Source organism: Argopecten irradians, chromosome 4, assembly GCF_041381155.1.
Source record: "Argopecten irradians isolate NY chromosome 4, Ai_NY, whole genome shotgun sequence".
NCBI classification, from domain to species: domain Eukaryota; kingdom Metazoa; phylum Mollusca; class Bivalvia; order Pectinida; family Pectinidae; genus Argopecten; species Argopecten irradians.
Genome location: NC_091137.1, coordinates 27,854,827 through 27,868,082, shown reverse-complemented (window position 1 = coordinate 27,868,082; position 13,256 = coordinate 27,854,827). Strand labels below are relative to the sequence as shown.

Below are 13,256 nucleotides of genomic sequence, written 5' to 3'. Positions count from 1 at the left end.
TTCAGAGATAATTTTATTTAATCAGGTCAGAACTTTAAATAGGTATTCAATTTTAGTTCATATATAGCGTAATAACATAAAGTATTTGTTCACGGCCACATGTGTGAACTCGGTGACCGTTATTGTGCAGCGAGGCGAGGCTGACGCACGCACGCTTACACACTGGAGTTTTCCGAAGTTGTCAAAACACCAGTGTTCAAGTAGCTAAATTTGTTTGAGATTGTCGTCTGACTTGACGATATTACATCCTTCGGAGCCATGTGATTATATAATCTACGCTTAGATCCATCGCCATCTATGGAACAACTTCACTTGTATGTATTTGTGGTGACGCGTAACTGTCAACACGTGGATTACTAGCGGTGCATGTTTTATAATACACATGATTAAATTCTCAAAGAACAAAGACAAGAGGATATGTTTATAACTGACCACAGCTCTATCAGAGGGTCTCACGCCCGTCCACCCCAAAGACTCGATCGTAGGACGAACATAGGCACATAGGTAATGTTTACATTTGACACCCATCATTTTTAACAAAAATTAAAGCACGTCGGCCCGGTCGGGATATTTTTCCGTTTCTTTATACAATTGTTAATTTAAAAATTGTTTGAATCATATATAAATATAAAACATGTATATATTGTTTAGATTTTTCCAAAATTCTATGAAAAACAACAATATACACGTAATGTTGCGTCAAAATGCAAACAAAGCCATGTGTTTCTTTTTTTTTAAAAAGTAGTCCTTTTACGTTGCACAGAACATTTTCATACGCAAGTTCAAAGTTCAATGTTACCATGCAGTTATGGTAAAAAAAATCGGCTAGTATTAGAGTATAGTGACCAAGCCTAGCAAGTGTAAATATATGAGAATAATCAGCAACAAACACCACCAACAACAAGGTTTGTCTTTCATATAATACATTGTACTCTGTATTTTATTTTCAAACAGTACTTTGTTGTGGCAAGAAACAATACTACTGTTCAAAGATCGTTTGAAATGTTTTCATGTAAAATCATTCTAGTAATTTATGATTTGTAGATCCAATTGTGTAATTACTTTTGATACGTTATCAATGAATTATTTTATCATCTTGATATTAGTTATTAATTAGGTAATTATCTCAGAAACGATAAAATATATTATTATTATTGTATATAGCTATCCATGACTGTGGACCACTGCATTATTTCTCACTTACTACTCAAATGACATTCCTATTGAGGCAACTTTCGTCCTTAATTGACACTGTTCTTGACCAGGAAGAATTTGACAAAAAACATACGAAAATCAATTTAAATTATATTAATTTATTTGAAAATCAAAACATTCAAAACTCCGATTAAAAAATAAGATATTAATATCTTGAGTACAAATTTAGGTTGCAAAGTAACGTATTAATTGACACAGGAACATTTGTATGTATACAATCAAAATATGTTTGGACATACTATAAAGACAATCAAAACACAGGTTATAATATGAAACAAAATTTCTTATTACAAAGCTTTACAAAATGATACTCCCTGTTAACGCATTCCATCAACATACTCTATAGAATATACACACTTCATTATATTGAATATTGACTAATGTGTAGATTGATACGTAACAGTATGTTTCATGGGTAAGCTGACGCTGTTATAATAACCTTACAAGTAGGAATTGTGAAATTTCTAAGTTCTATGCCAGTCTTACCACCTAACTTCTATTAAACTAAACAGCATGATGCGATATCAGCGTCAGGTTACATGAGGTGTCCTAAACCTTATATCAGGACGATGACTTCACTATTCTAATGTGTAGATTGATACGTAACATTATGTTTCATGGGTAAGCTGACGCTGTAATAAATAACCTTGCAAGCTTACAAGTGTCCAAAACCGTTAATCAGCACTATAATGCGGACAGTATTCGTCAATGTTCTAAGTGGGCTAAACACGACTATTATGAACACACGAGACTACGGCGGTACTCATCATCAGTATACAAAATCTATAGAAGTAAGGCCATCCTTACATAATCAAGCTATCTATACATTATTGTACGAGCTACACCAGTACAAAACCGAAATCATTAAAGCCTAGAAATTATTAAATGATTAACAAAATATCTCATCACTCACAAACGAAACAATTAGACTAAGGTAAAAATGCTTGTTCTATTGAACATTTGATTTTGCCGACAAACACTAAGAACATGCATTAGCTTACAGGCGAACAGAAAAAACCGGACAATGGTCTAGGTTTTTGTCACTTTTACCACCTTACTTGCATACAAAACAAATAAACCATGATCAGCGTTAAAGTGTCATGCAATGTTTGGTTTGGTTTATGTATTTTACTTTCTATTAACAGCCAGGGTCATGTAAGGACGGTCTCCCGTGTATGTGATGTGTTATATGAGAGATGCGTGTTTTTGGAGATGGTGGTATGTTCGTGTTGTATCGTCTTGTATAGTGGAACTCTTGTCATTTCTTACTGTGTGATGTCACTGTAAAATGCCACAGAAGACATCGAGCAACACACCCCACCGGTCACATTATACGGCAGACAGAACCCAGACACTACCTCAAAGGGGCGAACGCCATTCGAATCTCAAATTCAGTCGCCTTAACATCACCCAATAGAGGCAGCGGGTACAATTCTAGCGTCCTACCTGCAGGGCCAATCACGAGGCGTCCAAACCTTAACTAGATGCAAAATGATCCGAATCGTTCCTTATTACAGGTAAAGTAATACTATCAAGGGAACTAAAACTTTATCAGTTTCAATGGGGAGGTTTTACAATGTCATTCAAATACCTCCAGAAAACAACATTCCCCTGCTCGTCGTCCGGATATTCAATATAGAGGTTTCTGTTTATCAGGTCCATCATCGAAAGCGGAAGGTCTTCCGGTCTTACATTACCATAGAACACCAAGAACAGAACAGAAGCCCCTTTCCTCGCATAAATGCTCTCCATACGAGCTATATTGAATTGATATTCGCACATGCTGCATTTCATATAGCTTTCGGATACTATTACAATAGTTTTTCTGCTCTTCCGAATGGCTGTTGCCAGATGTTCAAAAATAGATTCTCCTGCTTGAAAGTTCCGCTGGAGTGTACACAGGTTTAAGTCATAGGTATTTTCAAGATTTTGCAAAAGGTCTTGATAAACAAAGCATTCATCTTCTTCAGAATGTGATACAAAAGCATCATAGCGATATTCGTCATTGTTCGTAGTCAAAGTGACGTATTCCATATATTTTGATTTTGTCATATAATATACATACCTTATCCTCCATCGATAACGATATACGATACCAGAGAGGATCAAAGAGACGGCTAGGAATACAGCAACGCCCACTATCAAACCAGTATATTTGTGGCAAGATTTCATTAAGTCTGTCACAACATCTTCAAAATCTGAAAAATTCCTGATGTTTTCATCTGGGAATTGGCATTGATATTTTTGAAAGTCATCAAATTTATCCCTGTTGTCGCCAAGCCATTGCAGGAATTCCAGTGTTTCACAAGAACATTGTAGTTTATTTCCATATAAGTTAACTGTTAGATTATGACTCCTACCACCGTCTATTTGTTTCCGGGTTTGTTTGCTTAATAGGGATAGGCGATTTTTAGAAAGATTTAAGTATTGCAAATTATTCATGTGTTCAAATTTTAGGTCGAATGTGAGCATTTCATTATTACTAATATTTAATATTTGAAGTTCATTTTGATTCTTAAGCAAAAGGTTTGGAACTTCTTGAATTCTATTCCATGATAAGTCCAATACTTTCAGGTGTACGAGACGACGGAAAATGTTTCCATTTCCATCGGTCTTCAGAACATTTCCCAGTAGATTGTCGTGTAAAAGGAGTTCTTCTAAGTTTTCAGAATGGTCAAAGAAACTATCTGATATATATGTACAAAAGTTATTGGATCCGTCAATAATCTTTACCTTGTTAATGTTTAGCATTGTTCCTTTCCAAGAGTGTAATAGGTTTCCATGAAGGTCAACACGGGTTAAGTTGTTTGGCCCAAGAGGAACAGTTCCTATTTCATAATCTAACACGCATTCAAAGAAAATCAACTCTCTAAGGTTAGTTGGAACAGGGAATGTACGTGCTTGTGTCAAACTGGTGTGTATCGCAGAAGACGTCTGCCAGATGTTATTACTGTGTTTATATGAAAAGAGTCGGTTTTGGTTGATTGATTTACTTCCTTGTAAATGGTTAAATTTAGGTGGGGGCGCCCTCCAGTCATCACAATCCATAGAACCAGTGTCGGGGTCATGCGATATGTATTGTCTGCTACCGTCAAAGTACTCTAAATTAACAGCGCTGGCAAATTCAAATACGTAAGAACCAAATGTAAGTCTATTCTTGTTTGCCGAAATGAATCGTAAACTTTTAGGTAATAACGAAATAACACCAAACTCCGGAAGGGACAATCTATTATTGTTTAAGTATAATCTTGTAAGGTATGTATGGTTTCTCAAGTTTACGACATCAGCTACATATATCGAAGTTCCTGGCCCATAGTCACAATGGATCATACTTATATCTAGGGTATGGATGGGTAAAGCCTTCAAATCACTCGTCAAGTTTGACATCACGCCAAATGTTAGTCTGTCATTGTTAGATACATTTAAAAAGTACAACTGAGTGAGCTTGAGGAACGTTCCGTTTTCAATAAAGCGAATCTGACAATAAGACAAACTTAGATTACGCACAGATGTCACGTTCTCAAAGTAATTAGATCGTAAGATCGGTAATTCACAAGTGGCTGCTTCATTACCTAAATCTAGTACTTCTAGGTGTAGTAGATCCTTGAATTCGCTTGGAAATCCTGTTTGATCTACCCCGTCCAGTAGGCATGTCGTAAGCATCGCAATATCTCCTATACTCACTGGATATGACAAATTATCTGGATGTAATGTATTTAACACATTGTTACCTTGTAAATTGAGATATGATAAACTTTTCAATCCTTTGAATACGTTCCTTGGAAAAACATTTGGCATGTACTTTAATAAATTGTTACCGAGATCCAGGTAAACTAAAGAATCCATGCTCCTAAATGGATTGTCAACAAAAGTTTCCAGTTTATTTTCTGAAATATCCAGGTACAAAACAGATCTTGGAAACTGTCTGTCCTCTATTTTGAGATGTTTAATATTGTTTCTCTGTAATAAAATCTTGGTGACGTTTGAGTAGAATTTCGGAATACTGGACATATTAAGGTTGGAGCAATCGGCTACCAAGCCGGTACCATCTGACACGTTACATCGACATCTTACATCCGATACACAGTGTTGATGATCTGACATACCAGTATGTCCATTTGCTGTGACCATCATCACCACAGTTAAAGCAACTGTAAATCAAAAGAAAGGATTTTATTAATATAAATCTTGCATACGTATTAGATAATATTACACCAATGCATAGTAGTTCGCATAAAGATAGGTACAGGCATACCTGCTTTTCGCTGGTATAGCGAGACCGAGTGGACTGCGACAATATAGTTCAGTGTGATAGCATTTAAAGCAAACAAGTGATACCACTATTACAAAAAGACCAAGAACGACAAAACTTCATGCACTCCACACACGCACGCATACGGTAAGGAAGGGCCGCTTTAGAATCAAAACAGAACAAGTAATTGATTTACAGATGTATGTCTACTAGCGTTCTTATCAGCGACCAATCCGAGCCAAGTACCCATTCACGCCATCACATGCGTATTTGTATAGTCACACGCGAATTTCCATGAATAACGCCATCTTCTGATGGGAGATGCTACCATTCAGGTTTCCATAAAATATAACTTTAATATTTCTGTGTAATCATAAATATAAATGCAAATACGATGAGGAAAATTGGTACTTGGCGAGAATTGGTCACTGACCAGTACAGCTCAAATCTTCACAGAAGAATGGAATACAAAATGTAGTTTTAGATCATTCAAACATTATGCAAATACATTGTATAACATTTTGATGCGGTCGATACATAGTTATATCGACAAAAGAAAAAATATTAAATGAAGGCGTAGTCTGAGGTCGATATTTTTCTGTGGTCGATATACATTGTAACCATGTTTTTACCGAAATCAAAATGCTGTAATTGTTTTATCATTTTTCTGGATTTTTTTACATCTTGAATTGAGTGTGAATCTTAATAAGCCTCAAATTGTAAATTCTGCTTCATAATGACAATTATAATATTATGATGTTCAACATGTTTGATTTAATGAAAACATCAATTTTGCACTTAACGCTTTTATTATATGCACCTGGTACATATGTGTTTGTAAATGCATACACGTTCATGTAGATGTACACCATTACACCTGTAGCTCCATGTTCAGGACACAGTTTAAAACAAAGTACCAAACGTATTCATTAATCAATGACTCAATGTTTGTTATTCTATTTGTCCTACTCCCCTACCATGTTTATGGTGAAATTTAAAAGTTTAAAGGCACAACATAAGTGACTTTTCGGATTTTTTTGTTCCCTCTGCATTAAATGTTGACTAAAGCCATTTAAGAGATGTAACTGACACCAACTGTGAAGTTTCGAAAAAGAAATATTTAAAAAAAATGATAATAAAAAAGAAGTCTACGGGAATTCTCGATTTCTGGAAAAGATCACATGACCCGATCGATACTAGCTTCAGGCCTATGTACGAAACGCTTGTTCACTGTATGGTAACGGGATCCGGCCCTGGTTGTTTGGTATCTACTTCCGGAAAAATCGTACCTAAACAAATGAGAGGGGTACGTGCTAAATCGCTTTAAAAACTCGATAGTATTTCATTTGTTTATTGAAACCTATAAAAAATTAGAACAGTGAAAGCTTAACATTTTAATATGTCCAACAATTGTATGTGAAAATGAGAATAACGCTTTCTTATTTGTATTCTAACAAGTAACCTGGATGGTATTTCCGTGCAAAACTGAGAAAAATGCGTGAGAATATGAACATATCTCAAGATATCGGATGTATTTCTTTAAGATAAGATGTTGAATGAAGAATTAGGATAGAACAAAAACTATCTACCACTTTAAATTTATCGTAAATACGTCCTTTGTGTCATAACCGATGATGTTTAGTGAGCAGGTTATGACTAGAAAGTACGTGTTTGGTACGCACAAAATTCCGGTTTGGTTTACCCATTAGTGTACGGTTTGGTATAACAACCTAGTAAAATTTGAATCACAAACGGGGAGCCGCAAATAAAGCGTGGCATAATCCCCGCGCTTCACAGTTGGTATGAAAACCCAGATATCAAGCTCAAAGTAAGAGTTATTAATGCGTTTATTGTGAAACTGAAAAAATCAGCAGCCGGTGACAAAAATAAACACTAATTTGGTGTTTTCACTAGTTTCCAAGACTACAAAAAATAATACCAAAAATTGAAGGTTGGCAATAGCAAAAGGCACAACTATGGCATTTGTCTGATATATACACATAAAACGCGTTTCGCAGGGGATAATAAAATCCGATTTACTGAAGGAACGAACAAACGATCAAAGTAACGAACGAGCAAAAAAGGACGCACGAAAGAAATCTTTTTTTTTTTTCTTTTTTTTGACCAGACTACTTTCGTACGAAACACTTTATGATTTTATAATTATAAATTGTCAGCAAATAAATATACATTTCCGGTAGATCGTTCACGAATATTACGGACAGTAGTGGGCCAAGCACGGATCCTTGAGGGATTGCTGATGATACGTCTTTCCAAGGATTTCATATACGTCCTTGTTCTTTTCAATAGGAATGCTGTTTAAATAGAGGTAGGGCAGTCGACCAACTGAAATGACACCACAGCCAGTAAATTGTGAAGAATTGGATATAAGCTGTTTCATAAAAATGAATACTTGAATAAACATCGTTCGTTTCGCCCTGTAGATAACATCACTGGAGAGATTATAATGTTAATAAATTGGTTTAAAAATGTAAGGACATCAATATTAATTTTATATGTTATAAAATGCGTATCTGTTAATAGAACACAAAGATAATGTGTCTCCTCCCCTGGGGGTGAAAAAAATAATATAAATAACCAAACAAATATCATGTGTAAACATTACGCATGAGTATGGAAGTATAAAAGTGTCTAAGACTTGATTTGTATTTAAAATGCTTAAAATAATTGATTGTCGCGTACTTGTTATAGGGTGTTGTGTTTTTTTCCGGCTTTCCCCGATATATACTTTGATATGACGAAGCTACATATTGTATATATGTTACAGCTACCAAACACAGGATCACAAACTTACATGTATATAAATTTAATTGTTTTCTATGGTGGTAATTATAAATCGGCTCTTGCTGTGTAATATGTTAATCTTACTGCGCGAAATGATAATACTGTCCTAAAGTTATCCTATGTTTTTATTAGTGATTCAAATCTGTAACCAGGTTGTTATACCCAACCGTATACTAATGAATACCAAACCGGAATTTTGTGCGTACCAAACACGTACACTCTAGTCATAACCTGCTCACTAAATATCATCGATTATGGCACACAGGATGTATTAATGATAAATTTGAAGTGATAGATAGTTTTGTTCTTTCCTAATTCTTCATTCAACATCTTATCTAACAGAAATGCATCCGATATCTTGAGATATGTTCATATTCTCACGCATTTTTCTCAGTTTTGCATGGAAATACTATCCAGGTTACATGTTTGAATACAAACTGAGAGACTTTATTTTCATTTTCACATACAATTGTTGGACATATTAAAATGTTAAGCTTTCACTGTTCTAATTTTTTATAGGTTTCAATAAACAAATGAAATACTATCGATTTTCTAAAGCGATTTAGCACCTACCCCTCTCTTTGTTTAGGTACGATATTTCCGGAAGTAGATACCAAACAACCGGGGCCGGATCCCGTTACCATACAGTGTTGTTGTGATTGTCGTGACCCGATCGACTTCTCACGGGTAAAACAGAATCAAACATGTTAGCGGCTAGTGTAGAAAATGTGTAGGCCTTTACACAGGTACCTGGCACGAATTTCTTGCCAACAGTATATACATAAATCAATTAATTCTCTTTAAGGTAAGATATGCGTCACTGATATGGAGAGCCCGTTTATTAAAAAAAACACGTAATATAAAGATATGTCCGTTTTACTCTACCGTAAAGTTCATACCCTTACTATAATACACACATATATATTCTGTTGGTTAGAAATTTGTGCCAGGTCCCTTTGAACCTATATACGAAATGCTTCGGTTAATGTCGGTTTTACAATTGCGACTATTTCAAGATGGCAGATATGTTCACAAGACGATTTTTGACTGTTCGATATCGTACGTTTATCTGCATGGAATAATGTCAAAATGCACGTATGTCATCTTTGTTCTAGGTCATTGGTGCAATGTTTGATCATTATATATGTTTGTGATTACAAAACAAAAACAAAAATGAAAACATATGTATATTGGGCCAGTAAACTTTAGGCCTGGTCATTAGCTGGAAGTCATCATCATTTTTGATAGGAATTGGTACCGTTGACGTCGTCTATAATATTGTTTGGTTACGTTTCAAACTTAGCGCGTTTGATTCAAAGATTCATAAACACGAAGCGTTTTGGTAACGTTGACGATAATGTTATTTAAAAATAACTGTGCAATACAGTTTTTTCTATATGTAGTTTTTTATCGGTGATCACGTGGCGTGTTTTTGACCAATGAGAAGTGACAAAAAGTTCAGAAACAATAATAAATAGCATTTATCTGGTTTATTGATTATGATATATTCTACATAGGAATTTTGATATAATTTATACACCGGCTGCACTTAACTGTTATTGTTATACGGTTCTGAAATGAATATAATCAAATAATATGCAATCAATAAACAAGGAAGTCAATAAGACTTTTCTTTTTTCTTTAATGGATACGGTTTTACCTAGAGTAGAATCTCGAGTCATTCAATATTCAACAATTACAATAATTAAGGACAAAAAAGAACAATGAAAACTTACCACATATGACTCTCACTGCGGCCATATTTAGGTCGGTAATCGTGTAGACTCGTGGACTAGTAGTGGATATAATTGACACTCACCGTTCTAGGACACACAGACTGGTTTCTCCGATATGTGCACTGGAATATATACATGAAAAATTGAGAGGAATTTAGCACCCACTTGGCTCTTATCTGGATAGGGAACACCTGAAATATAATCGATAAAAAATGAAAGAAGATATTTGGGTAACTATATACCTATCTGTCAAATTGAACAAATTGAAGCGTACGGATATCAAAGTCTTGGTGTTTGAACTATTACATAAACGCTCAAGTCTCACGCTAACGTTTTATTTCGATCTGCATTAAAGCTGACAATGCAAGTTAAAATCATTAAAATGATTTCGTTATATTTTTTTTTCTTTTATTTCAAATGCATGTTTTTAACTAGCATTGTCAGCTTTAATTATTGCTCTGATAAGCTTTGAAATACTGATAATCTACAGATTTAACAAAAACTTCAGGTTATTGTCTTATGTCAACTTTTTATTATTTTAAATAATGTGTATATTATACAACCTGTATGCCTATTATTAAAAAGATGGGAATCATTAAGAGTATAATTATGTTAAGACATAGATATACTGAACACTATGCAAAGTGATATCTTATGTATGATACACATCATACTCTGATTTCATTTATACATAAAAAAGTACAATTCTAAAGGTAGGCTAGTCATACGGTGATTTCGATTTGATGTTATGACTTGTGTGACGTTATAGATCTATTATTTAATAGCGGTTTTTACCAATCTTCTTTTTCCAAGACGGATATTTTAGAAAAAGAGGTTCCCCAACAAGTGATTGTTGTTTATTATGTTAATCAAATTCGAGTTAGTTACTTTTCAAGATTTAGAAAATTGAAAATTAACTAACGAGAGTTAAGATATAGCGATAAACAACAGTCACGCGTTGAGGAACATATTTATCCCATAACTTTAACTCTATATTTATACCGAGGTGACCATTTTCTCTTCTTCATTCAGGGAAACTTACCTCCATACAATGTGTAGTAATATCTTTCCGTCATAAATTATATAAATATAAAATAGAGAGCCAGTATTCTATTGTTTAATACTTTGAATAAGCAACAGTAAATACTATTGTTATCTAAAAGTACACCAGTACATGGCTACAAAGTTTGGATTAGAAGTTATATCACTTGGCCTAATGGAGAACAGAAAGTAGAAAATTATAAAGGTAACTGTATAATGTTACTTTCTTTTTAACAAGTTAAGTAACAATGGCATGCAGAAACATGACATCCCACCGTTTTGGTTCTTTGTTACGTCTGTTTTCTGGCAATCTGATTAAAATACAGATCATTATTATCACTACGTTGGAATAGAGGATATGACAACATCCTATTAAGTGTCATGCCCAGGTGACCTTTGGAGATGGCCAATCAAATTGCTGCCTGCAAAATCTTGAAGGTGAATTTCAGGGGACGAAAAAAAAGGTGCCAGATTTAATTTCGTGTACGTAGTCATTTCGTCAAAAGAGCACAACAAAGCTAATTGTATATTATGTTGGGACGAAATTTCGTTGCCAATGTACAGAATATGCATTTGATCTGAAGTACACGTGGTACATCATTCTTATAAAGGTCATCCGAACATGACCCCTTATGTTGTTGTCACGTCCTCTTTTGAACGGACTGGTTATAAGGATCTGTATTTCAATCAGATTATTTTTCTGGTAGTGCATTTTCATCCTTTCTATTCATTAGCTTACTCATTTTTTTATTATTATTATTGTCATGATTCAGTAAAAATTTAGAAGAATATCTTATAAAAATATATGAAAAGGGTATATGAGCACTGACGAACAAATAGCCGAAATAATGAAATACATATATATGGCTGCTTTGATTGATTTAATTTCTGATGAACAGCCTGGGTCATTTAAGGTCGTGTTAGACTAAGATGAAGAAAAGTCTGAGTATCATCTAAAACACACCATTCACTGCCCACATGTGATTCGAACTGGCCTTCATCATTTATTTAATGTGGCATTAATTATCATTCTTACCATAACATTTTATTTCATTTGTACTTAAGGTATACATTTTAATAATAGACGTTCGCATACATGTATGTTGTGTTTTATCATATCTTATTGTGATATACGAAAAATGCTGATAATTTTGCTTATTTCAAATAAAAGTGTATCTTAAGATAAATATAAACATTTTAGACATGGCAATATCGATATCACACTCTTTATCGACTCTCTGGCCAATATTGAAAACCTACACTGATATGGGGTGACATGAACATTCTAATACACATAAATGCTGCCGACAGAGACATAAACAATGTGTGTGCACAGTGCAGTTTGTTTATCTTCTTGGGGAAAGATCACACTAACTAGAGACCAAGGTATAAGTTTTAACTGGCATAAAATCAATGTGGGATTTTTATATTTGACAGAAAAGTAACTGATAAAGTACTTGGAAAACTGACCTCTGTCCAAAGGGCAGGCCACCGCTGAGTTTCCCTCAAGCTGGATTAAATACTGTATGATAGCTTAAGTTCCTTATTTACATACTTTTTATATTTCTGTTTTTTTCTTCACACATAATAGAAACAATTTCTATCATAATAGTCAAGGCCTAACAATGATGCATTCATGGTTAGCTCAGACTTTGCTTCATAACGCCACAAAAATGCTTTAAAAAGGTACAAAGCTTGTATTAGTCTTGATCTCCTGCCAGTGAAAGAGGAGGCGACTAAAGTGTTTGTCCCCGTCTGTCTGTTTATTTGTCTGTCTATCTGCATGTCTGTCTGTCCGAATTTGGTTTCCAGATGATAACTTAAGAACGAATTAATGGATTTCGATCAAACTTCATACCATGGTGGCTTATGACAAAATACAGATTGAAATTGGGGTCAAAAGGGCAAGTACAAATGTTACTATTACTAAATATAGATTGTTTCACAAATTTTATTTTATGGACAACAACTTGAGAGAACATATCAACATAATTTGTTCCACGGCAGGTCACGTGTGTTGCTTGCAACACTTGCTGTAAGCTTGTTTCATTTTTTTATTAGTAGTATTTTTACAATCCAGGATGAATGCCATTGAGTAGCCTTCCATCTGATATAATAATGCTAAAGGGTTATACAGTTAAACTAGAATACATTGGTAATCGTCCTATAAAAGAGGGGATATCACTTTGGGCCGTTTTACGGCCACT

The 13,256-nt window shown here is 34.4% G+C and overlaps 1 protein-coding gene across 2 annotated transcripts in view; it reads right to left on the bottom strand.

Annotated features, from left to right (window-relative positions):
* Positions 1-1,345: 1,345 nt before the first annotated feature.
* Positions 1,346-13,256, bottom strand: part of LOC138321157 (toll-like receptor 4) — a 34,918-nt gene continuing 23,007 nt past the window's right edge. The window contains exons 2-3 of one of the 2 annotated variants that reach the window (XM_069264617.1): positions 10,009-10,130; positions 1,346-5,366 (exon numbers count right to left, since the gene is read on the bottom strand). In XM_069264617.1, the coding sequence (XP_069120718.1) occupies positions 2,773-5,366; positions 10,009-10,033 (2,619 nt within the window). In that variant the 5' untranslated portion in view covers positions 10,034-10,130 and the 3' untranslated portion in view covers positions 1,346-2,772. The remainder of the gene's footprint in view (positions 5,367-10,008; positions 10,131-13,256) is intronic. The other variant, XM_069264618.1, reaches the window with a different exon arrangement.